This window comes from Equus przewalskii, unplaced genomic scaffold (assembly GCF_037783145.1).
Source record: "Equus przewalskii isolate Varuska unplaced genomic scaffold, EquPr2 ChrUn-6, whole genome shotgun sequence".
Lineage (NCBI taxonomy): Eukaryota > Metazoa > Chordata > Mammalia > Perissodactyla > Equidae > Equus > Equus przewalskii.
In genome coordinates this window covers 1,342,840-1,366,529 of record NW_027228754.1, presented here as the reverse complement: position 1 = coordinate 1,366,529, position 23,690 = coordinate 1,342,840, and the positions used below count along the sequence as shown (strand labels likewise).

General features: G+C 41.3%; 1 protein-coding gene across 9 annotated transcripts in view; it reads right to left on the bottom strand.

Annotated features, from left to right (window-relative positions):
* The window catches only part of SLAMF6 (SLAM family member 6), a 69,831-nt gene that overhangs the window by 30,187 nt on the left and 15,954 nt on the right, over positions 1-23,690 (bottom strand). For 4 of the 9 annotated variants that reach the window (XM_008520461.2, XM_070608296.1, XM_070608297.1 and 1 more), the window contains 7 exons: positions 21,867-22,190; positions 16,532-16,795; positions 15,946-16,062; positions 15,578-15,616; positions 14,472-14,554; positions 12,556-12,630; positions 10,864-12,211 (listed from right to left, as the gene is read on the bottom strand). In XM_008520461.2, the coding sequence (XP_008518683.1) occupies positions 12,164-12,211; positions 12,556-12,630; positions 14,472-14,554; positions 15,578-15,616; positions 15,946-16,062; positions 16,532-16,795; positions 21,867-22,190 (950 nt within the window). In that variant the 3' untranslated portion in view covers positions 10,864-12,163. Of the gene's footprint in view, positions 1-10,863; positions 12,212-12,555; positions 12,631-12,939; positions 13,119-14,471; positions 14,555-15,577; positions 15,617-15,945; positions 16,063-16,531; positions 16,796-21,866; positions 22,191-23,690 lie in introns of those variants that run through there. The other 5 variants (XM_008520463.2, XM_070608299.1, XM_070608300.1 and 2 more) reach the window with 3 other exon arrangements.

Sequence of the window (23,690 nt, the reverse complement as noted above, 5' to 3'; positions counted from 1 at the left end):
AAAAGCAGAATTTGAGGTGATTATGGGACATCCAGGAGGTGTCCAGTCAGCAGGAACTAGAGAAGCAAATCTATTTATGAGGCAGGAATCTTAAGAGAAGTCAAGCCAAGAAGAGATAAGCAGCAGCCAGAAAGACAGAAGACTAGGATGGTGCAACTTAGTGAAAGTTGAAAGGAGGGAAACTTTAAGGGTGGGAAGGATTCTGTAATGTCAAATGCTGCAGAGAGCACCAGAATGCAGAGAAAAGATCCCTGCCGCTGGATATTAGTGCCTTTTAAGAGTGCAGGTTCAGAAGAGTGATGGGGCTATATATAAGGAAGTGAGAGATTTGGGTGTAAGCCGTTCATCCTAAAGCTCTGGTAGTCATAGTTCAATGATAATGTCCTCTTCCTTCCTTCCCATAGGAAATGACAGTAGATAACCTCTGAGAAGAGGGAAGTCAAGAGGTCAGACTTCTTCTCTCTCTAGTTTGGAAGTCACTTCTCAGCCCATTCTCGTCATTTTGAAATTTAGAATGAAATGTCTGTCTAGTGACTCTGCTGAGGGTTACTTTCTCTCTGTTCTGCATCCATTTGCAGAGATCTTCGTCATATCAACATATACACTGGACTCTGAGGGAGGTTAAAGGGTTTCTTACTAAAAACTTCAGGTAAATGTCCTAAAGCCACACAGGGTCCTAGTGTTGGTTTGGGGGTGGGATGGGAGTGGGCAAGGGAGATCAAGCACTGCTATTTTGGGACTAGCTAATTTGCTCCTTTGACCAACATGAGGTAAGGCAAGGCTTCACAGCTTAAGCTAGAGATTAGAAACTTAAATATTTATAGGTATCAGGCAGATACAATAAATGAGTGAAGTAGGTAAGGCAGGCCAGGCATGAGACGTAAGGTACAAGCCCCACTTAGCGTAAGATGAATGCTATTCAGCACCAGATAATTGCTGCCCTGTAGAAATGGGGTCCCAGTGTGGTCAGACTTCTGGAAAACATTTTTAAAGGAAAGTAGGAAATCAGGATCTCTAGGTGAATTGTCCTAATTTTTCATGTTGCTGATAAAAGAAAGACATTATGGGGGCCAAACATCTGCAGATATGATCCTGGTCTCCAGCTGACTGTATGTAATTTTTGGTTTAGGGCTTAAGAAAGAATGCCAAGGGAATACTTTCCCCACTGCTCGATTCGTGACTGGCTTCTCCCCACCCCCACAACACTCCCATCATAGTGTCCTGGGCCCCCTTTCCTCAGGTACTCACTAGACTTGGATTTTTTTCTCTTCCATCCTTATCTGCTGGCTCCGAGAGAAGGAGAGGAAAGGGCAATGCCCTATAGATAGGAATGGGGAAAAGACTGGGGCTATTTCAACTCTAGTTCAGTTCCCCAAATCCACAAGGATTCTATCAGTTTTCTCTTAAAGTACCTGAAGATAAACACATAACCTCACTAAGAAGATTAATCTCCTCTTGAAGACTACCCCATGTAGTTTACTTGCAAAAGTGACTCTATCTTCTATTACGTAGACTGGAATCACCCAGGGAATTAAAAAATACTGCTGCCTGAGTCCCAGCCTAGACTAATTAAATCAGTATTTCTGGGTGTTGAGTCCTGCACTGGTAGTTTTAAAAGCTCCTCAGGTGGTTCTAATGAGCAACCAAGGGGTTAAGAACCAATGGATAGGTGAGATGAGAGATATTATTGAGAACACGTGAATGGTGAGAGAGTTCGGAATAGCTGAGGGAATAGAAGTGTCATTTGATGGAGCCCAAAGAGAAATCGAACATATTTGTAGTGTGCTGCATGGTTCATTGGTTTTCTCCTGGACTTTGCAGGTAAAGTGTAGTCACTGGGAAATCAAGATGGGGGATAGGGAATCCTTTGGATTCAACACTGGCCCAGCAAAGTAGAAAACTAATGAGGATGGCACGTACAGTGTTAATGACTTTATTGATCTGTGGACAGGGTATGAAAGATACTCAGATAGGGACTAAGGGCCAGGTGACTTAAAATGTATGAAGGAGGGAGGAAACACTGGTGAATATAGGGAGAGTGCAAGAAGAGGAGGAGGGATAATTTCAAATTTCAGATTTCAGAGGCAGATCAGGCCATTGTGATGGGGAAGTTTGGGGTTTGTCATCCTGGTGTGACTCCATTGAAGATCTGTCTCTCTGAATAGAAAGAACCCCCTCTGGTGTTCCCAGCATTCACCAACATCGAGTGTATTCTAACAATTGTAACACCTTTCATTCTGTATCCTGATTCTGTACCTAGTTTTTAAATTTCCACTTTCACCACTATCTACCAAATTTAGTTTCTATCTATTGTTTGTTCATTCATTCAATAAATATTTATTGAGTGTCTACTTTGATGAAGTAGGTACCATGTGGGGTTCTGTGGGCACAGTCACTATTCCCTTAGAACTTAGAGTCCAGTGGAGATATACCTAGATATATAGATACATCAAACATAAAATTACATAAATGCTTATAAAATTATAATTTTTATAAGTGATTGGGGAAATACAGGGAACTATGAGACCATATAATAGGGCTAGCTAATCTAACTAGGGATGACAGTAAATATATCAGAGAAGTCTTCTCTGAAGAAATGATGTAGAAGCTGAGTCCTGCAGGATGAATAGGAATTGACTAGCCTACTTGTATGTGTGTGTGTGTATGTATGTGTGTGTGTGTAGAAGGTATTGCAAGGGAAACTGAATGTGCAAGGCACAGAATCAGGAAGGAGAGTTTGGATTATTCTAGGAGCTGAATGAAGGCCAGTGTGGCTGGGATACTGTGAAAGGAGAGGAGTTGTAAGTAGGAGTCTTATAGACCATGCCAAAGGTTTGAGACTGTTGGTGGGTGTAACTGGGGGCTTTTTAAAAGGGGAGAGGATTTTTCTCAAACATCTGACTATCTTACCACACCCTCTAGTAACTTTGTAAAAGTGATTCTCAATATAATTTTCCACCCAGTTAAGTCTGCTAAATAATTTATCAGCTTCATGTTCTTCTAGAAACATCCCTATTGGAACATATGATCTCATATTCCATCCTGAGCTGGTTGTTTTCTATGTCTGATGCACGGCAATTGTCTTTGGACTTCCCTTTGCCATCACTTTAGACTACCCTTTTACCTATCTCCTCTGTGAGATACTCCAACTTATGTCTCATGATCTTCCCTATAGATCTCTGAATTGTTTTTCTTCTTTTTCATTATCTAGCCATACAGCCACTCACAGCATTCTCACCTCAATCAAAGCAGTTTAATAGTGGTGCAGTTTCCTCTATTCTACAATGAAAACATTAAAGAACAATCTTACTTTCTGGATAAAATTTTTTTCAGTAGTTTCGTTTGTGAAATATTTGAATTATTTACAATGAGTTTTTATTGTTTTTGTGGTCAAAAAAAAACCACACTAAAAAGAGATACATTAGCTTGACATCAGCTAGATGGTGAAATAAGAGTCCTAGCTCTTGTTCTCCCACAGAAATACTGATTTAATAGCCATTCATGGACAAAAATATCTTTCTGAGAACTTCAGAGTCTAGTTGAGAGTTCCTAGTACCCCAGTGGAGCACAAAATCTGAGAACAGCCACACTGAAAAGAGCAAGAACAGTTTCACTTTGCTCATGTGATCCCTTCCCCAAGCTGGTACAGTTCAGTGCTGAGAGACTCCCTTAGTCCATGATTTCTCCCACAGGAGAAATAAAGAATGATATGAATGTCCTTCTTCCCCAGCCTTTCAGAATGATGCTCAAGAGACTTGTTTCCGTCTTGCCTCACCCAGAATGCTGAGGAAATTCACATTCCTGGATCATTGAGGGGCAGCTAAGAACAAAGAAAAGTGGCTGAGACTCACAGAAAATGATTTGTGGATCTCAACAACTGGCCTGTGGACCCAACCAGCCAGCGGGCCCACTGGTGGACCCTAGCAGCTGACCTGCATATGCCACTGTAGACAGTGCCTCATACATGTCCCCACAGACAGCACCTCATGCATGCCCCTGCAAACAGCACACAGATCTCAGTATCCAGTATGAGTCTCAGCAGCCATTTTGACTCTGCAGGATTGGGAGAAGATACATAATGCTGAGACTCCCTCTTCAGTAGGGAAGGAGAAAAATTGAGTTTGCACCCATTATCCTGGCATCTATGTGCACTGCTCTAGGGAAAATGGATTGGTGACTAAGCACTTGGCCTGGCTCTGCAGAGTAGAGAGAAGACACATAATCATAAGACGTCTTCTTTAAGAGGGAAGGAGAGAAGTGGAGCCTGTACTCAATGCCCTGGCATTTCAAAAGACTGCCCTAGAGAAAAAGAGTGGGTGGCTCTAGCACCCAGGAAAGCTCTGCAGAATTGAGAGAAGGCACTTAGTCCTTAAGATTTCACCCCTAGAAAAGAGTGAGAAGAATGGAGGGGACACATCCATAAAAAAGAGAGACCCCACAGAGTCTCTAGCCTAGCTGACTGAAGATCTTTCCCTCCTGACACCAGTCTGTAAAGAGTGGAAAAAGTGACTGTTGCCTCAAATGTGCAGACACCATTGCAAGGCTACAAGAAATATAAAGAGTCAGGGAAACATGACACCACCAAAGGAATAAAATAAATCTCCAGTTACCAACCTCAAAGAAATTGAGATATACAAATTGCTTTAAAAGGAATTAAAAATAATCATCTTTAAAGAAGCTTAGTGAGCTACAATATAACACAGACAACTAAACAAAAATCAGGAAAACAATACATAACCAAAATGAGAAGTTCAACAAAAAGATAGAAATCACAGAAAGAATTGAATAGAAATTCTGGAGCTAAAGAATACAATGATTGAACTGAAAAATTGGAGCTTCAACAACAGATTTGATCAAACAGACAAAAGAATCAGTGAACTTAAAGACAGATAACTCGAAATTATTTAGTTGGAGGAACAAAAAGAAAAAAGAATGAAAAAGAGTGAAGAAAGCCTATGGGAATTATGAGACACCATTAAGATAACCAATATATACATTATGGGAGTCCAAGAAGGAGTAGAGAAAGAGAAAGAGGGCAGAAAGCTTAATTAAAGAAATCATAGCTGAAAATTTCCCAAATCTGGGGACAGAAATAGATATCCAGATTCATGAAGACTAAAGGATGATAAATAGGTTGAGCCTAAAGAGGTCTATACCAAGACACATTATAATTAAACTGGCAAAAGTCAAAGACAAAGAGAGAATTTTGAAAGCAGCAAGAGAAAAATGACTTGTCACATAAGGGAATCCCCATAAAACTATCACTAGGTTGCTCAGCAGAAACTTTACAGGCCAGGAGGGAGTGGGATAATATATTCAAAGAGCTGAAAGAAGAATACTGTCAACAAGAATATTATACTTAGCAAAACTGTCCATTAAAAAGGAAACAGGGATAAAGACCTCCCCAGACAAACAAAAGCTGAAGGAGTTCACCACCACTAGACCTGCCTGCCTTACAAGAAGTGCTAAAGGGTGTTCTTCATGTTGAAACAAAAGGATGCTAAACAACAGTACAAAGCATATGAAAATATAAATTTCATTCACAAAGGTAAATATATAGGCAAATACAGAATAGTGTAATACTGTAATGGTGGTACATAAATCACTTTTAACCCTAGTACAAAAGTCAGAAGTATTAAAATAACTATAAATACAGAAATCTGTTAATGGATACACAATTTAAAAAATGTAACATCAACATGACATCAATAATGTAAAAATGTGTGTAAGGGGGAGAAGTAAAAGCAAAGTTTTTGTATGCAATTGAAGTTAAGCTTATTAGCTTAAAATAGACTGTTATAATTATAAAATGTTTTATAAAAGCCTCAGGATAACCACAAAGTAAATACCTAAAGATGATACATAAAAGAAAAAGAGAAAGGAATCAAATTATATAATTACCAATAAAACCCCCATAATAAAATCACAAAGGAAGAGAGGAAGAGAGCAAAAGAACTACAAAATAGACAGAAAAAAACCCCAAATGGCAGTAGTAAGTTCTTTCATATCAATAATTACTTTAGGGGCTGACCCTGTGGCCTAGTGGTTAACTTCGCGTGCTCTGCTTTGGTGGCCCAGGGTTTGCCAGTTTGAATCCTGGGCATGGACATGGCACCACTCATCAAGCCATGCTGAGGTGGCATCCCACATGTCACAACTAGAAGGACCCACAACTAAAAATATGCAACTATGTACTGGGGGGCTTTGGGGAGAAAAAGGAAAAATAAAATCTTAAAAAAATTACTTTAAATATAAATGGATTAAACTCACCTATCAAAAGACTTAGAGTCCCAGAATAAATAAAATAATAAGATCCAACTGTATGCCTTCTACAAGAGACTCATTTTAGATTTAAGGACATGCATAGGTTGAAAGAGAAGGGGTGGAAAAAGATATTCCATCCAAATGGTAAGCAAAAGAGAGCAGGGATTGTTTTACTTATATCAGACAAAACAGACTTCAAGTCAAAGGTTACAGGAGACAAAGAAAGTTATGTAAAATGATGAAAGTTATTATATAAATTGAAAGCACTCTTTCAATAATGGATAGAATATTCTGACTGAAAATCAGTAAGGAAAGAGTAGACATGAAAAACGCTATAACCAAATGGACCTAACAGACATAGAACATTTTACCCAACAGCAGCAGAATACACATTCTCCTCAAGTGCACATAGAACATTCTCCAGGATAGATCAAATGTTAGGTCACAAAACAAGTCTTAACAAATTTAAGAAGATTGCCTTCATTCCAGATATCTTTTTCTGACCACAATGGAATGAAACTAGAAATCAACAGCATAAGGAATATGGGAAAATTTACAAATATAAGTAAATTAAACCACACATACTTGAACACTTATTGGGTCAAAGGAGAAATCAAAAGGGAAATTAAAAAATATCTCAAGATAAATGAAAATAAAAACATAACATACCAAAGCTTACAGGATGCAGCAAAAGCAGTACTAGGAAGGAATTTTATAGCCATAAATGCTGACATTAAAAAAAAGAAAAATCTCAAATAAAAATCCTAACTTTACAACTGAAGGAACGAGAAAAAGAAGAATAAACTAAGCACCAAATTAGCAGAAGGAAGGAAATAATAAAGATTAAAGCAGAAGTAAATGAAATAGAAAATAGAAAAACTCAAGAAAACCAAGAGTTTGTTTTTTTAAAAGATAAAATCAACAAATGCTGAGCTAGACTAAGAAAAAAAAGATGACTCAAATAAAATCAGAAGTTAAAGCAGAGACATCACAACTGATGCCACAACAATAAGATCATAAAAGACTATTATGAAAAATTATATGCCAACAAATTGGGCAACCTAGAAGAAATGGATAAATTCCTGGAAACATACAACATACCAAGATTGAATCAGAAGAAATAGGAAGCTTGAACAGACCAATAATGAATAAGGAGATTGAATCAGTAATAAAACACCTCTCAACAAAGAAAAGCCTAGGACCAGATGGCTTCATAGGTGAATTCTACCAAACATTTAAAGAAGAATTATAGAAATCTTTATTAAACTCTTCCCAAAAATGTAAGAGGAGGAGATATTTCAGAACTCATTTTTATGAGACCAGCATCACCCTGATACCAAAGCCAGGCAAAAACACCAAAAGGAAAGAAAACTATAGATGCAAAAATCCTCAACAAGATGTTAGCAGACCAAATCCAACAGTACATTACAAGGATCATACATTGTGACCGAGTGGAATTTATCCCTGAATGCAAGGATGGTTCAACACATAAAAATCAATCAACAGGATATACCGTATTAACCAAATGAAGGATAAAAATCACATGATCATTTCAATAGATGCAGAAAAAGCATTTGACAAAATTCAGCAGTCTTTCCTGATCAAAGCCCTCAACAAATTACGTATAGAAGGAACTTACTTCAACACAATAAAGGCCATGTATGAAAACCTCACAGTGAACATCATAGTCAATGGTGAAAACCTGAAAGCTTTTCCTCTACAGTCAAGAACAAGACAAAGATGCCTTCTTTTGACACTTTTTTCAACGTAATATTGGAAGTCATAGCCAGAGTAATTAGACAAGAAAAATAAATAAAAGGCATTGAAATTGGAATGGATGAAGTAAAATTATCTCTGTTTGCAGATGACATGATCTTATATGTAGAAATCCCTGAAGACCCACCAGAAAACTGTTATAACTAATAAACAAATTCAGTAAAGTTGCAGGATGCAAAATTAACATACAAAAATCAGTTGTATTTCTATGCATTAACAGCAAACTATCCAAAAAGGAAATCAAGATAACAATTCAATTTACAATAGTGTTAAAAAGAATATAATACTTAGGAATAAATTTAACCAAGGAGGTGAAAGACTTGTACACTGGAAACTGTAAAACATTGCAAAAAGAAATTAAAGAAGACACAAATTAATGAAAAGACATACCATTTACATGAATTGGAAGAATTGCCATTGTTAAAATGGCCATACTACCCAAAACGATCTACAGATTCAATGCAATCCTTATTAAATTCCAACAATGTTTTTGCAGACACAGAAAAAAATCTTCATAAAATTCATATGGAGCCTCAAGGGACCCTGAATGGTCAAAACAATCTTAAAAAGAACCAAGTTGGAGGACTCACACTTCCTGACTTCAAAACTTACAACAAAGCTTCAGTAATCAAAACAGTATGGTACTGGCATAAGATAGACATAGAGAGCAATAGAATAGACTAGAGAGCCCAGAAATAAACCCTAAACTGTATGGTAAAATGATCTTTGACAAGGTGCCAAGAATACACAATGGGGAAAGGATAGTCTCTTCAATGTATGGTATTGGGGAAACTATATATCCATATGCAAAAGAATGAAATAGGACCCTCATCATATACTGTACACAGAAAATCAACTCAAAATAGACTAAAGACTTAAACATAAAACTTAAAACTCTAAAACTTCTAGAAGAAAATATAAGAGAAAAACTTCTTGACATTGGTTTTGGTAATGATTTCTTGGATTTGATACCAAAAGCACAGGCAATGAAAGCAAAAATAGACAAAGGGTTTACATCAAACTAAAAAGTTTCTGCACAGCAAAGAAGACAATCAATGAAATGAAAAGATGACCTACAGAATGGGAGAAAACATTTGCAGACCATATATCTGATAAAGGATTAATATCCAAAATATATAAGAAACAAAATAATGGTTTCTTATTAATTTAGGATTTATCCTGGACTCTCTATTCTATTCTATTGGCCTCTATGTCTCATCTTATCTTTGTACCATACGGATTTGATTACTGCAGCTTTGTAGTAAGTTTTGAAGTCAGGAAGTGTGAGTCTTCCAACTTGGTTCTTTTTAAGATTTTTTTGGCCATTCAGGGCCATTCAATAGCTAAAAACCAAATAACCCAATTAAAAGTTGGGCTAAGGACCTGAAGAGATGTTTATTCAAAGAAGGTATATAAATGGCCAACAAGTATATGAAAAGGTACTCAACATCACTAATCGTCAGGGAAATGCAAATCAAAACTACAATAAGATATTATCTCACACTTGTTAGGATGGCTATTATAAAAAAATTAAAGGATAAGTGTTGGTGAGGATGTGGAGAAAAGGGAACCCTTGGTGTGAATGTACATTGGTGCAGCCACTGTGGAAATCGTTACGGAGCTTTCTCAAAAAGTTAAAAATAGAACTAACACGTGATCCAGCAATCCCACTTCTGAGTATATATCTAAAGGAAATAAAATTCTTGGATGAACCTGGAGGATATTATGCTAATTGAAATAAGTCAGACACAAAGGAACAAATCCTATACGATCCTGCTTATATGAGGAATCTAAAATGGTTAAACTTATAGAAGCAGAGAGTCAATGGTGGTTACCAGGGGATAGGGGGAGGGGAAGTAGGGAAGGCGTTGCTCAAAGGGTCTAAAATTCAGTTATGCAAGGGGATTAAGTCCCATAGATCTACTGTACTGCATAGTGCCTATAGTTAACTATATTGTATTGTGTGCTTAAAAATCTACTAAGGTGGTAGATCTTATGGTAAATGTTCTTATCACAAAAAAATTAAAAATTAAAAAAATAAAGAGGGTGAAGGAAACTTTTGGAGGTGATGGATATGTTTGTGGTGTTCATTGTGGTCATGGGTTCATGAATGTGCACTTATCTCCAAATTCATCAAGTTGCATGCATTAAATATGTACAGCTTTTTGTTTGTCAATCATACCTCAATAAACTGCTTTTTAAGAAAAATTTAAAAAAATATCTCAAACCTACAAAAAATCAGGGAATGCTTCCTAAGGGAAGAGGAACATTATTTCTCATATAGGGTAAAAGAATGAATTCAAAAATTTGAGCTGAGAAAAGGTAGGAAATGAAGTGGAGGTCGGGCACAGACAACGTATCATTTCTCCTTTCTTTTTGTGCTGAAGGTTTGTGAGAAGATTCTGTCAGTTCAAGAGAATGTAATTTTTTTTGTGTGTGAACAAGATTCATCCTGAGCTAACATCCATTGCCAATCCTCTTCTCTCTGTTTTTTTTGTTTGTTTGTTTGAGGAAGATTACCCTGAGCTAACTGCTGTGTCAGTTTTCCCCTGCTTTGTACGTGGGATGCCTCCACAGCATGGCTGATGAGTGGAGTATGTCTGCTCCTGGGATCTGAACTAGCGTTCCTGGGCTGTGGAAGCAGAACGTGTGGAACTTTAAGCACTTGGCCACGGAGCTGGCTCCCAGGAGAATGTAATTTAGTAATAATAATAATAACAACGAGAGTTGACGTTTATTGATTCCTTTTATGCGCTGAGCACTATGCTAAGGGCTTCACGTACATTGTCTTATTTGATTCTACAAAACTGCATTACATATTAATTTATTTATTAAAAAATATTTATTGAACTTTCATATATTGTGCCAGGTGCTAGGGATACAGTGATAAACAAAATTACCATGGTTCCTGCTCCTGGAGATCTTATGGTATAGTAGGATAAACAGAATTAAAAAAATAAAAATAAATATTTAATGACAAATGACATGGAGGTTGTGAAAGAATAATAAGGGGATCCATTTTAGATGGAATGGTCTGAGAAGGTCTGTCTTCGAAGGTGACATATGTAAGCTGAGACCTAAAGAAAAGGAGGAACCAGGCAGGCAGAGGAAAGGCCTTGAGGCAGATGTAAAAACTGTGACATAGAGAACTCTTTCCTCTAACAGAGGAGCTGAAAGAAGCTCAGGGAGGCTAAATAGAGATAGTGCGGGGAGAGTGATGATAGCTGAGGCTTGAGATGGGTCAGACCATCCAGGGCCAGGGAGACTCAGTTTCATTCTGAGTGCACTGGGAAGTCTTGCAGCGTTTTAAGCAGACAAGCGAAGGATCTGATTTATATTAAAAATATTACTGTTGTAATATTGTCTTGTCTTGTGGAGAATGGATTGGAAGGAAAAACGAGCAACAGTTGCAGAGAGTTGTTCAGAATTTGTTGTAGTACTCCAGGTCAGAGATGATCATGGCTGGATACAGGATGGTGGTTGAAGATCTGGAGAGAAGTGGATAGGTCAAAGATATTTATTTGGAGATTGAATCCAAAGGGCCTGGCGATAGGGAAGCTGATGTCAGGGGTCATATGAGTTCCTGATTCACATCACATGGCTGATGTATTATCGTCCTCCTTTTTCAGGCTAGGAGACCAAAGCTCCAAGAGGTTAGGTAGGTCCTAGGAGGTATGTCTAGTAAATGCTGTAAAAGAATTAGGCACGGGCCCATCCTACTCCAGAGACCATACACGTAACCAACACACTGTACTCTCTCCCGATGAGTCACAATCCTGCTGCTTTCTAAAAGGAGAAAAGTGGTTGTCTTCTGGATTATAAGCTTTCTGTCAATCATAACTCCATTTTCTTAGTTACCAAAGAGAAAGTCAATATCCAGGCATGTTATTTGAAGCATGTTTTAGCCTGGAGCAGATCAGAAAATGTTATTTGGACCACATGATGGAAATGATATTATTCCTTAGATGTTTGACCTGGGTAAGGAGTTTCAAATCTGAATGACTGGAAATGATAATCCTAGATATTCAGATTCTGCTGCCAGGCAGAAGTGAAGCTGTATTCTCTCCCATAGGATCAGGAGAAGACATGTCATCCCTGAATTCCTTTGAGACCTTTCCGCAACTTAGATGACATCGTCAAGGGCAGTTGATCTGGAAGAAATAGTTTTACGCTAATGGGAAAAAGAGGAAAATGAAGTAGGTTAATATGGACCAGAGCCTCAGGCCACCCCTCATGGCTACAGAGGAGGTCTGGAGAGTACTAACAGGCAGATAGGAATATTGATAGCATAAGGCAGGGTTAAATTAAAAAACAAGTAGGCTGAAAACTCAGTTATGCGTGGTGATCCTAACACAAGATAACTTCTTAGACATGTTTTGATGATGTCCTGAGACTTTCTGTATCTTGCTGGTATTCGTGCATCTGTAAAATCATGTCTTATGCATTTTATTTGCTAAGTCGTAGGTCTGAGGAGAGAGGTAAGAATGTAAGAACATGGGGTAATTGTGAGCTTACCTCGTTGTGCTGTTGAACTGTGGAGTAAACTGTGGTGGACTCACTGTTTTCCGCAGGCGTTGGGATGTTTCTTTCCTGTAAAAAATAATCATGTGCATTTGGCTCACACAGACAAAGAGATACTCATGCCTATTTATATTCTCAGGAAAGGTAGTGTGACAAAAGAGGGATGATGTCAAAGTTCTCCAGGAGGAAGGCTAGGGAGGGTTTAGCAAGAGGAGCTGGAGACAAAACACCACCAGCTCTCAAACCTGTGGAGGTTTAGTGGCATTTCCTGAGTCCCAAAGAGAAGCACAACATGCCCGCAAACCAGTGGGCTCAAGAACCAGAGAAAGACAGGATGACCTTGTTGGCAGGTGGTATGAAGGAAATGAAGCATTCTTTTTTTTTTTTTAAAGATTTTATTTTTTTCCTTTTTCCTCCCCAAAGCCCCCCAGTACATAGTTGTATGTTCTTCGTTGTGGGTCCTTCTAGTTGTGGCATGTGGAACGCTGCCTCAGCATGGTTTGATGAGCAGTGTCATGTCCGTGCCCAGGATTTGAACCCACGAAACACTGGGCCGCCTGCAGCGGAGCGCGCGAACTTAATCACTCGGCCACGGGGCCAGCCCCTGAAGCATTCTTGTTTTGCATCCAACTGTACTCTCCTCCTTTCATTTTTAAGAACTAACACATTCTAGATGGTTTTTGTATTATATCTTTTGTCTCAGATCTTTACTAGCTATAACTGGAGGTATTGCCTGCTCCATTTTGTCCCTGTGATTCTAACTGCCTGCTCATCATTTCACTGGGTTCTCCTCCAGTGTGGGGAACTGGTAGAGTAGGACGGACACCACGTCTTAAGAGTGGCTCTGCTTGAATACAAAGTAAGCAATAACAGAAGAAGTCACTCATCCATATGGGTTTTGACATTTAAAATTAATTAAGTAACATTTAGGATGTGATTAAGACCTCTGAAACTCTCCAAAGTATAACTTTTTGCTAAAGAAAGAGTTAACAAATTTGCTGGAGATTGGTTTGTTGGTTTGTTAAGAGTGATTCATGTTATCTTCAGGAGGCAATAGAAATATCTGAATAAGTGAGAGAACCCTCTCTTGTCCCCTCCCTTTGAGGAGCCTGCTTTGCAAATATCTGTGAGGGGCTGTGTGAAGGGAGCTTAACTTGGGGAAATTCAAGATTTCTAGCTAGACCATTGCTTTCCATCAGTTGGGGGAATGCCAAGTTCTCTTGGCTTGTTTTTCAGAAGACTGGCCTCCCAGGATGTATGGTGCTATTTAGAAATGTGCCGACCTGCAGGTGCTTTATTTTGGGGTGGTGGGGGATTGCTGATGCATGGCAGGGGAGTTTCTGGTGCCTGACCAAGGCCATCCTGTTATGTTGCTAGAGGGGAGGGGAAGACTGAGGGCTGTTCATGCCTTTAGCGTCCTCTACTGCAGAGGGGTTGCAAATTCTCGCCCCTCTTCCCCACTTTAAAGACTGCATCTGAGCTCCTCTATTTCCTCTACAACTAGGTTGAGAAGCCCCCTGCTACAGAATTGTCCCTTTTGGAAAATCTCAAGCTTAGTTGAACTCTGATCCATTCAGCAAGTAGCATCAGGTTAAGACATAGGGGAAGAGAGAGGAAGACGTAAATTTCACCTTCAGGCAGCTTGTAACTCAACTGAAGGGACAACACTTACTGCTGCCTTAAGCAGTTAGAGAACAGCGTAAAGCAGGGTCTGAGGAAACATTCCACTGGGCTGAGAGCAGGAGGGGCTAGAAAGTTTCTGCACAAAACTTTGCAGCTCTCGTCGCTGCTGTCACCTCTCCTCAATGGTGTATGTCGTTTAGATTAGTCAGAAGATTGTGGTGACAAGTTTCTGAATAATGACTGTAAAAATAATAACAACGATAAAGTATAAAGCTGAAAGGACTCACCCTGGTTGGATGAGTGGCGACCTGAGCATACACAGTGTGCCCCGGAGAGACTGAATCATAGTCTAAGTTCCTTCTGGTCTCAGCTGTCGATACAGGAAGGCACAGTCAGTGGCAGAAGGCCTCTGGGTCTGCTCCCCAGGACCTCGCCTACTTCAGGACACTTTCTGGTCCCAAAGAAGCAGTTGTTTGAGGCATTACCCTTCCTTAGGTTTCATTCATTTCTGGGTTGAACCAGAACCTTCTCAATCATGTGATCTATTTCTGACCTCATCTCTTGGGGGAACATGGTCTTGAGGTGCCCTAAAGCTTCAGAGGCTCCTTCCAGATACACATGTGGGCCAGCAAGCTCCTGGCCCAAATAGTACTGCCTACACAAGAGCCAAAGGACCACAATGGTGAGCATAAAGGAGCCTGTTATTGCACATATATCATTTAATTAAACTTTTCAGAGGTCCTTAAGGTGGATTTGATTATATTAGAGATGAGGAACTGGAGGCTCAGAAAGTTCAGTTGACTTGGCACAAAGTCAAACAGGAAATGACCAAACAAAAACTTGAATGCATGCCTTCTGACTCCAAACCTCACACCCTGTCCTCTACACATGATGTCATATATCTCCCACCCATGAAATGAGACTCAACGCCAATCTGAGTCTAGAGCCTGTGTTCCTGTCTCTATATTATCACATTTTTTCTTTTGACTCTGTCTACTCAGTGACCAAACCCTGGCTGGAGAGAGTCACGGGGTCAGGGCCTTTGGTGCTCTACTCCTGTCTCTGCCCTGGACTTGCTGGGTGACAGTGGGCAGGCCATGAGCCCTTTCACTGGCCCTTAGCTTCCCCTCAGTAGGGTGGAGAACGACCCTAATCCTACTCCAAGAAATTGTGTGAGTGACCGGTTCACATGCTTGTAAGGGACCCTGTAGTCCCACAGGCGACAAACTTGCATAGTTACCAGTCATCTCCTCTTGCACCATCTGGTCCATCTGAGTAATGACATTCTGACTCCCTCCTCTCTCTTTATCCAACCCTCTGACCTGCCCCCTTCCTCTTCCATTCAGCTTTGCCATCTGTTTTATGATTGGAAGTTAAGAGTCTGGAAGCTCACCAGGACTCTGGCCTTGCTGAGTACAGGAACAAAAGGAACCTGAAAAATAAAATCAGGGAAATTGAAACTTGTGACTGTAGTGAGAGAGGTCTTCTACACCCTACCCCCATAAGGTGTCTCTCTAGAAGATGTGGTGGGAGGGGACCCAAAAGGGAAGGACAGGCAGGCCATAAGGCTGGCTCATTCATTTCCCAGTAGGACACTTTCCCCAGGAGATTAGCAGGTGTGTGGTCACACCCCAGGGGTCCCAGTGGACTAGTTGAGCCAGAGTTTGCACCCTCCCTCTTCCACAACAGGTAAAGGGAGGCCCCAGACTCTAAGTTTCTGGAACCTTGGAGAAGAGACAAGTAGGAAGAAAGGAAACCTGCCTGTTTTTTTCCCCCAAACATAGATGAATATGCATGCCAGAAGAACTCCAATTATAATTATAGTTATAGTTATAATCCATTTGATATCCAGAGGTTGATTTTTCTGATTAAAAACACCTGAAAAAAGAAAAGTCGCACTTGAGACACATTGAACGAGGCCCAGAGTATTTTTCTCAGAGCCTCTACTGAGCCTCTCCTAGGCCACTTTCAGGGGTTGAGTGGGTTCATCCATACCCAGAGGCTCTGGGGCTCTGGGCAGGCTTTCTGTGAGTGGGAGCCCCATGTATCAGATAGGGCAGGGTGGAGCCTGGTATAGTCAGGGGGAGGAAGCAACCCTGCCTTCCCAAGGACTTTTACTCTTGGCCCCTGAGTGGGCTGGAAGAGGAGTTGGGGGTGGAGGAGGGAGGAAGAAGAGACCTCTGGGGGTAGTGAGAGGCACAGAGCTCCAGAAGTTGTCTGTTCTCTTCCAGTATCCTTTGGCTTCCTCCCACTGGGCTGCTGTTTTGGGAATCACGTAGGGCGTGAGGGACATGCCACAACCCACAGCTGCTCAAGGCTTTCAGAGAGACCTGAGACAGACTGTTACCTTTGCATAGACTCTGGGCAGAGACGGAGAAGGATAAATTGCTGATAGGATTCTGAGCTATGCAGGTGTAGGTCTCTTCATTGGAAGTCTTGGGGTCCCAGGAGATAGTGATGTTGGCTTCATTTAGAGATGTGTTTCCTGAGATCTGCCACTTGAGTAAGATGTTGTCATTTGGATTCTCCGCAGTACAGGTCAGGTGGATCTCACAAGTCCCATTCACAGACAGTTGAGAATGATTGGCAACTTGTAAGTTCCTCAGTCGTCCTGTGTGCAAACAAAAGTGCAGGATTGAGGACAAATGGCTTGGCCCAGCCCTCTGTGAAAAACATCCACCTCAGTGTTTCTGTATTCCACCTGACATTCTGCCGCATGTTATGGTTTGTATACTCTGTAAATAACTCTGCTTGTATTGCCTATTTGATGAGACCAGTATCTGGGGTGATCAATTGATGAGGGACATCAGTATGAGACAGAGTAGCTAGAGGAGAAGTAGTAGGGAAGTGAAGGACTGGGGTTGCCACCAACTAGTTGTGTATTTTTGGGCTGGCCACTTTACTTTTCTGGCCCCTGTTTTTTCCTGGGTTCTTTTCTAGCCCTTGGTCACTGTCCCTTGTGTAAAGACAATTTGGAGACTAAGCTGAGGGCCAGCCCTACCTTAGCCAGGTCAGAAACCAAAAGACTAGGTAGAAGAGCCCTGTTTCCTCCATCATCAGAATTCCCTAGCTGGGGTGGAAGATGGATGCTTAACTTCCTTGGGAAACCACACTTCCCAAAAATCTGTGAGAATCCTGGTCCTCAGTGTATCTGACACTGGCTCCAGTGATGACAAAGAAACCGTAATGCAGAATGTCAGCTACTCAGAAAGGGAAAATTTGAGAACCAAAGTATTAGTGAAAGAAGAAGTGAAGAAACTGAGAGCAAGCAATTCTGCGGAGCAAAGAAGTGCAATATATTCAGACATTTGAGAAGACATGTGATGCAGAAGTTTCTTAGAGCAGAGACCAGAAAATATTGCCTAGTAAGATGTCAGTAGCAGTGAATACATGGGACATGAAGCAGTACAGAGAAGGCTGCTGACCTAGACTTGGCCTCAGGGTTGAAGTAAAGATGACCCGATAAAGAACGGAATGACTCCAACTGTCTGATTAGAAGAGACTGAGTAATGCTTTAAGCTTAGTTAACTGAGTAGGAGTGGTGGAATATATCTTGCTAGAACAGAGCTTTCACCTAATGGCAAGAGTGTTGGATTTGGAGTTAGGAAGACTAGGTTAGCATCATAGCTGTGTCATTTACTGGCTCCATGATCATGGATAAATTTTTAATCTCTCCAAGCCTCAGTTTCCTCATCTGTAAAATTGGGCATTAAAACTCACTTCTTAGGTAATTATGAGGATCAAATGAGACAGTGCCTAACATAGCAGTGGCAAATATTTGGCAAGAATGTCACATCTCCCTCAACCTATGTCCATGACTGACCTGAAAAATCTATCTTGTTACCTTTTTCCACTTAATGAATATATAACTGGCTACTTGACATTCCCACTTGGATACAATGTGTCTCAAAAACTCAAAATGTTCAAAAAGACTCCTGTTTTCCTCTCCAAAACATGCTTAGTCTGCAGCCTTCTCCACCTTAATTGATAACAACTGCATCCTTCCAGTTGCTCAGGCCAAAAGCCCTGGAGTCATCGACTTATTTCTTCATCTCATATCACCACATCAGGAAATCCCTGTGGTTTTACTTTAAAAATATATCCAGAGGGGCTGGCCCCGTGGCCGAGTGGTCAAGTTCATGCGCTCTGCTGCAGGTGGCCCAGTGTTTCATGGGTTCGAATCCTGGGTGCGGACATGGCACTGCTCATCAAACCACGCTCAGGCAGCGTCCCACAGGCCACAACTAGAAGGACCCACAACGAAGAATACACAACTATGTACTGGGGGGCTTTGGGGAGAAAAAGGAAAAAAATAAAATCTTAAAAAAAACAAATATATCCAGAATCCAACCACTTCTCACTGCCTGCACTGCTACCACTTTGGTGCAAGCCAGCATCATCTCTTGCTCAGATTGTCGCAATGGCCTCTTAATTGGTACATTGGCTTACACCCTTGTCCCTTACAGTCTATTCTCAACAGAGCAGCCGATGGGATCCTTTAAACAAGTAAGTCAAATCATATTACTGGGGTCTGGCCCATCCAAGTGGTTAAGCTCCCATGCTCTGCTTCGGTGGCCCAGGGTTTTGCTGGTTAGGATCCTGGGCACAAACATGGCACAGCTCATCAGGTCATGCTGAGGTGGAGTCCCACAGAGCACAACAGAAGGACCGACAGCTAGAATATACAACTATGTGCTCGTCGTTGGGGAGCAGGAGGAGCAGGAGGAGAAGGAGAAGAAGAAAGGAGATTGGCAACAGATGTTAGCTCAGGTGCCAATCTTTGAAAAAAAAAAGCATATTATTCCTCTGCAAAACCCTCCAATGGTTCTCAATCTCGTTGAGAGTAGAAGCCAAAGTCTTTGATGGTTCTCAGAGCCTTGCATGAAGTGGTCCCCTATATCTTTACTGATCTCATTTCCTATCACTGTCCCCCTCACTCTGCTTCTTGATGTTTGAACTCCTTGATGTCCCTTGAGCATGCTAGTCACAGGGGACTGCCTGTGTTGGATGGCTCTTCACCCAGATATCTGCACGGCTCACTCCCTCACCTCCAACTGGTCTTGGCTCAAATGGCATCTTTTCAATGAGGCCTACTATGACCACTCTATTTAAAATTGACCACTGCTCCCTGTCACCCGTGATACTCCTTGTGCTGTTCTAATTGCTTTTTTTTCCATAGAGCTCATGGATTTCTTCCATACTGTGTCATTTGTCTATACATTGTGTGTATTGTTTATTACCTCTCCCTATTTCCCACCCAGAATGTCAGCTCCACGAGGGCAGGGATGTTTGTCTGTTTTGCTCACTGCTATATTCCAAGCACCTAGAACAGTGTCTTGTACATTGTCAATGGTTAACAAATATTGACCAATGAGTAAACTTAAGCCTCAACATCTTTCTTAACACTGAACTCTAGGCAGTTACTCCAAATTAATTGATGTTGTCTCATAAGATCAAATCTTTGCCATCTCTAGCCTGGTACATACAGAGTAACTGGTCAATGTTTTAAAAAACCTTCATACCTTGAAATTCCTTTACACTATGGTAAAACATGTTGGTGTTTTACAATCTCTTTGCACATCTCTTTGTGTATGTGCCTTTGAAGGAGAGGTGCTCCAAAAGATCCTGAGAAACGATTGGCACTGAGCCTTAAGTGTGTGGTTGTTGCAGAAGAAGTCATACCTTGTCTTCTGAATAGTGGCAGAAGAAAATTGTCTCAACAAGTGTGATGGAGCCTGGTGTGGGGTCTGTTCTCAGACTTTCCAATGGATGTGTCTCTCTTCTCCCCAGGGTCCTAGCACTGCCTTGATGATCATTGGTCACCCAGGGTGATTCTGCCTGTACTGGATTGAATGATGACCTCCAAAAAGATACTTCCATGTCTTAATTCCCAGAATCTTATTTGCAAAAAGGGTCTTTGCAGATGTAATTAAGTTAGTTGAGGAGATGATCTTGGATTATCTAATTGGGCCCTAAACCCAATGACAACTGTCCTTGTAAGAGAAAAGCAGAGAGATATTTGAGATAGACAGAAGAGGAAAAAACACAGAGAGGCGGAGGAGACAATGTGACCACAGAGGCAGCGATTGGAGTGATACAGCCCCAGGCCAAGGAACCCCAAGGAATGCCCACAGCAACCAGAAACTGGAAGAGTCAAAGAAGAGACAGTTCTGTAGGGCCTCCAGAGGGAGGGCAGCCTTGCCCACACCTTAATTTTGGACATCTGGCCTCCAGAACTATGAGAGAAGAAAATTTTTGTTGTTTTAAGCTACCACCTTTGTGGTGTTTGTTTTGGCAGCCTCAGGAAACGAATACACTGCCCCAGGGTGATTTGGCCCCTTTGGTTGGAATCCCTGTTCAGAACTTTTCCAGACATCCTCTCTTTCCCATCACTTTTACCTGTTCTCTGTCCTATTCTTGCAGGGACACGAGTTTGACTCATCTAACATGTAAGTCTGCCAAATATTCAGGGGATACTAAAGGTTAGCGTGTAACCTATTTGTGATGACATTTTATTTTAATAGTGCTTTTTTGGATACTATGTTTTAACTCAAAGGATTCTGGGTGAATTTTAGACACTACAAGCTCTCTAGTAGAAAAGAACTGTAGAATCTCAGGGGCCTTTAAAGTTGCCAATTTAATGCTAGAATCTCTTGTACAACATTCCTGCTAAGTGATTCTCTTAAGGCCGTTCATGGTATCTCTGAACGTCACTGATTGCTAGAAGGATTGTTTTTTCTAATATTGGTTCATAAGCTGTCTCATTCTAGTTTCCATAATTTTATGTTGAGAACATGAGCCATCTGGGGATAATATTGTTAGAAATTAAATAACTTTGATAGAAAAGACATTTCTCTTGATTAGTTCGTCCTTATAGAGCACTTTCTAGGTTGACCATTGTTCTGTACACTGACCACTCCATCAGGTCCTCCTAGCCTTTGTGTAAAGGCAGATATCATGCCAAGTAGTTACGTGGGAAGCTCTGCCACTTACTATCGCTATGACTGGAGGCAGATTGCTGTGACTGATGCTATGTCTCAGGGGTAAGGATATTACCTACTTCATTGAGCTTTTTTGGGGATTACATGACAAATACGTGTAATGCACATGGTAACAGAATCATAGATGTTTCATTTCCATTACTTCTGCTAACTTTCTGGTTGAAAGGGACCAGTTTATTGTTTGAGGGGAACAGGGGTGATTCTGGGCTGGAAATCACAAGACTTAGATTTTATTCTCAGCTTTGTCACTAACTGGCTATTCAATGCCATCAAGGTGCTTTACCACGCTGGACCTTGGTTTGACTCCCAATACTGTACTCTTTTTTTTTTTTTTTTTGAGGAAGATTAGCCCTGAGCTAACTACTGCCATTCCTCCTCTTTTTTTGCTGAGGAAGCCTGGCCCTGAGCTAACATGCGTGCCTTACTTCCTCTACTTTATATGTTGGACGCCTACCACAGCATGAAGTGCCAAGCGGTGCCATGTCTGCACCCGGGATCCGGGCTGGCGAACCCCGGGGCCGCCAAGAAGCAGAACGTGTGCACTTAACCACTGTGCCACCAGGCCGGCCCCCAAATGCTGTACTCTTTACCACTAGGCTATAGTGCACACTTGCAGTCACATAGATTTGAACTATAAAATTTTTTAGTCCATCCGTGATTAAACCCCATGGTCTGACTCACTGAAGATCCTCAGAGTGTAACAGGAAAACACTGAAGAGTTCTCTGTGCCTATCTGGGCTTTGTAAAATCCTGTGTCTGCCATCGTCAGGTTGCTGAGCTGCAAGGAGTAGGACTGGGTGACGTTCAGTGCATCTTTCCGTTTGCGAGCAGTCACCAGGATTCGTGCGTCATTTGGGTCTATGAAGACGATAGATGTTCCGTTGTGAAGCCAGGTGATGGAATAGATCTTCTCTCCTGCAGGAAGCTTCAGGGGAAGAGTTACCGACTCCCCCAGAAACCCATCCACCATCAACGGGGCTGAGCTGGTCTGTGAAACTGTGTTCCCTGTAAACACAGAAGGGAAACTGCTATAAGTGCCCCTGCCCTCCCCCGGGGCTCCCCACGCCCTTTCCCTCGAACTCCGCCAGTCTGTTTGAGCTCGCTGATACTGAAGCCCAGAGATTTGATCAAGAGAATAGGGTTAGACAAAGGGTTAAGACGGGCAGTTACAAAGGCTCCATCCCCCCCAAATTGTCTGGCACTCTTGGTTAGTGGGCAGTTGGCTCAGTCCATCCTCCCAGACTGGCTGGTCACTCCTGGGTCATGGCCACACTATCAGACCCCAGACTCTGAGTTCTCTGGGCGTGAGGTGGAGGGGGACAGGGAAATATATCAACTCCCTGGCACGGACTCCAGAAACCACAAGTATAAGTAAAGCCCAACATTTACTATTTCCTACTGCATGTCCAACATAGTAGGCTTGTGATAGTTAGAGGACTAACAATAGGAATTTACAGTTCTTCTTACACATTACTTCATTTGATGCTGACAACAATTCTGTGAGGTAAGTAAGATGGAGATTATTTTTTCTATTTATAGATAAAGGAACTGAGGCACAGAGAGGTTAACTAATTTTCCCAGGGTTACACAGCTAAAGAACAAGAGTCAGGATTCAAACCTAACAACTTTTTATTTTTTAAATTTTTTGAGGAAGATTAGCCCTGAGCTAACTACTGCCAGTCCTCCTCTTTTTTGCTGAGGAAGCCTGGCCCTGAGCTAACATCTGTGGCCATTTTCCTCTACTTTCTATGTTGGATGCCTACCATAGCATGGCGTGCCAAGCGGTGCCATGTCTGCACCCGGGATCTGAACCAGTGAACCCCAGGCCGCCGAGAAGCGGAACCTGCACAATTAACCACTGTGCCACCAGGCTGGCCCCCAAACCCAACAACTTTGACTCTAACTACTTTGTGCTCTTTTCATAATACCAAAAGATATCTTTTCAGTTCTCAAAAAGATTATAGTCTAGTAGTTGAGATAAAACTGACAAATATAAATGTAACCAGTATAATTTCAAAGGAACATGTGACGGCCATAGTCTCGTGAGACTATCTCAGAGACATTAACGTTTGAGCAAAAAAGGTGAAAAGGTCACAAGGATTCTCAAAGAAGATGCTTCCTTTGCCAAATACTTAGTACTTATCACATCGTTTTGTAGTCCTATTTACTTGTTTGTCTAACTGACCATGCCTTAATTATCTTTGTACATCAGCACTGTGCCTGACAAAAAAGTAGGATCTGGAAATGTTTGAGTGAATCAATGAATAAATAACCACAAGCATGACCCCAACCTTCTAGAGCTCTCTTGATTCTTAGGAGAGGACCTGAGTACGGGAGGAAGGATCTCTTGGGTTCCTGACTCTCTGCTCCCAGGCGGAGCTCCTACTTCCTCTCTTTGCTGAATTGTCATGTGGATGCCAGGCACATGAACACTGCCATCATCAGTTCTCCCTCTGCACTGTATCTTTCCCATTAGCACTTTGACATGCCATTATTTGTCATCTT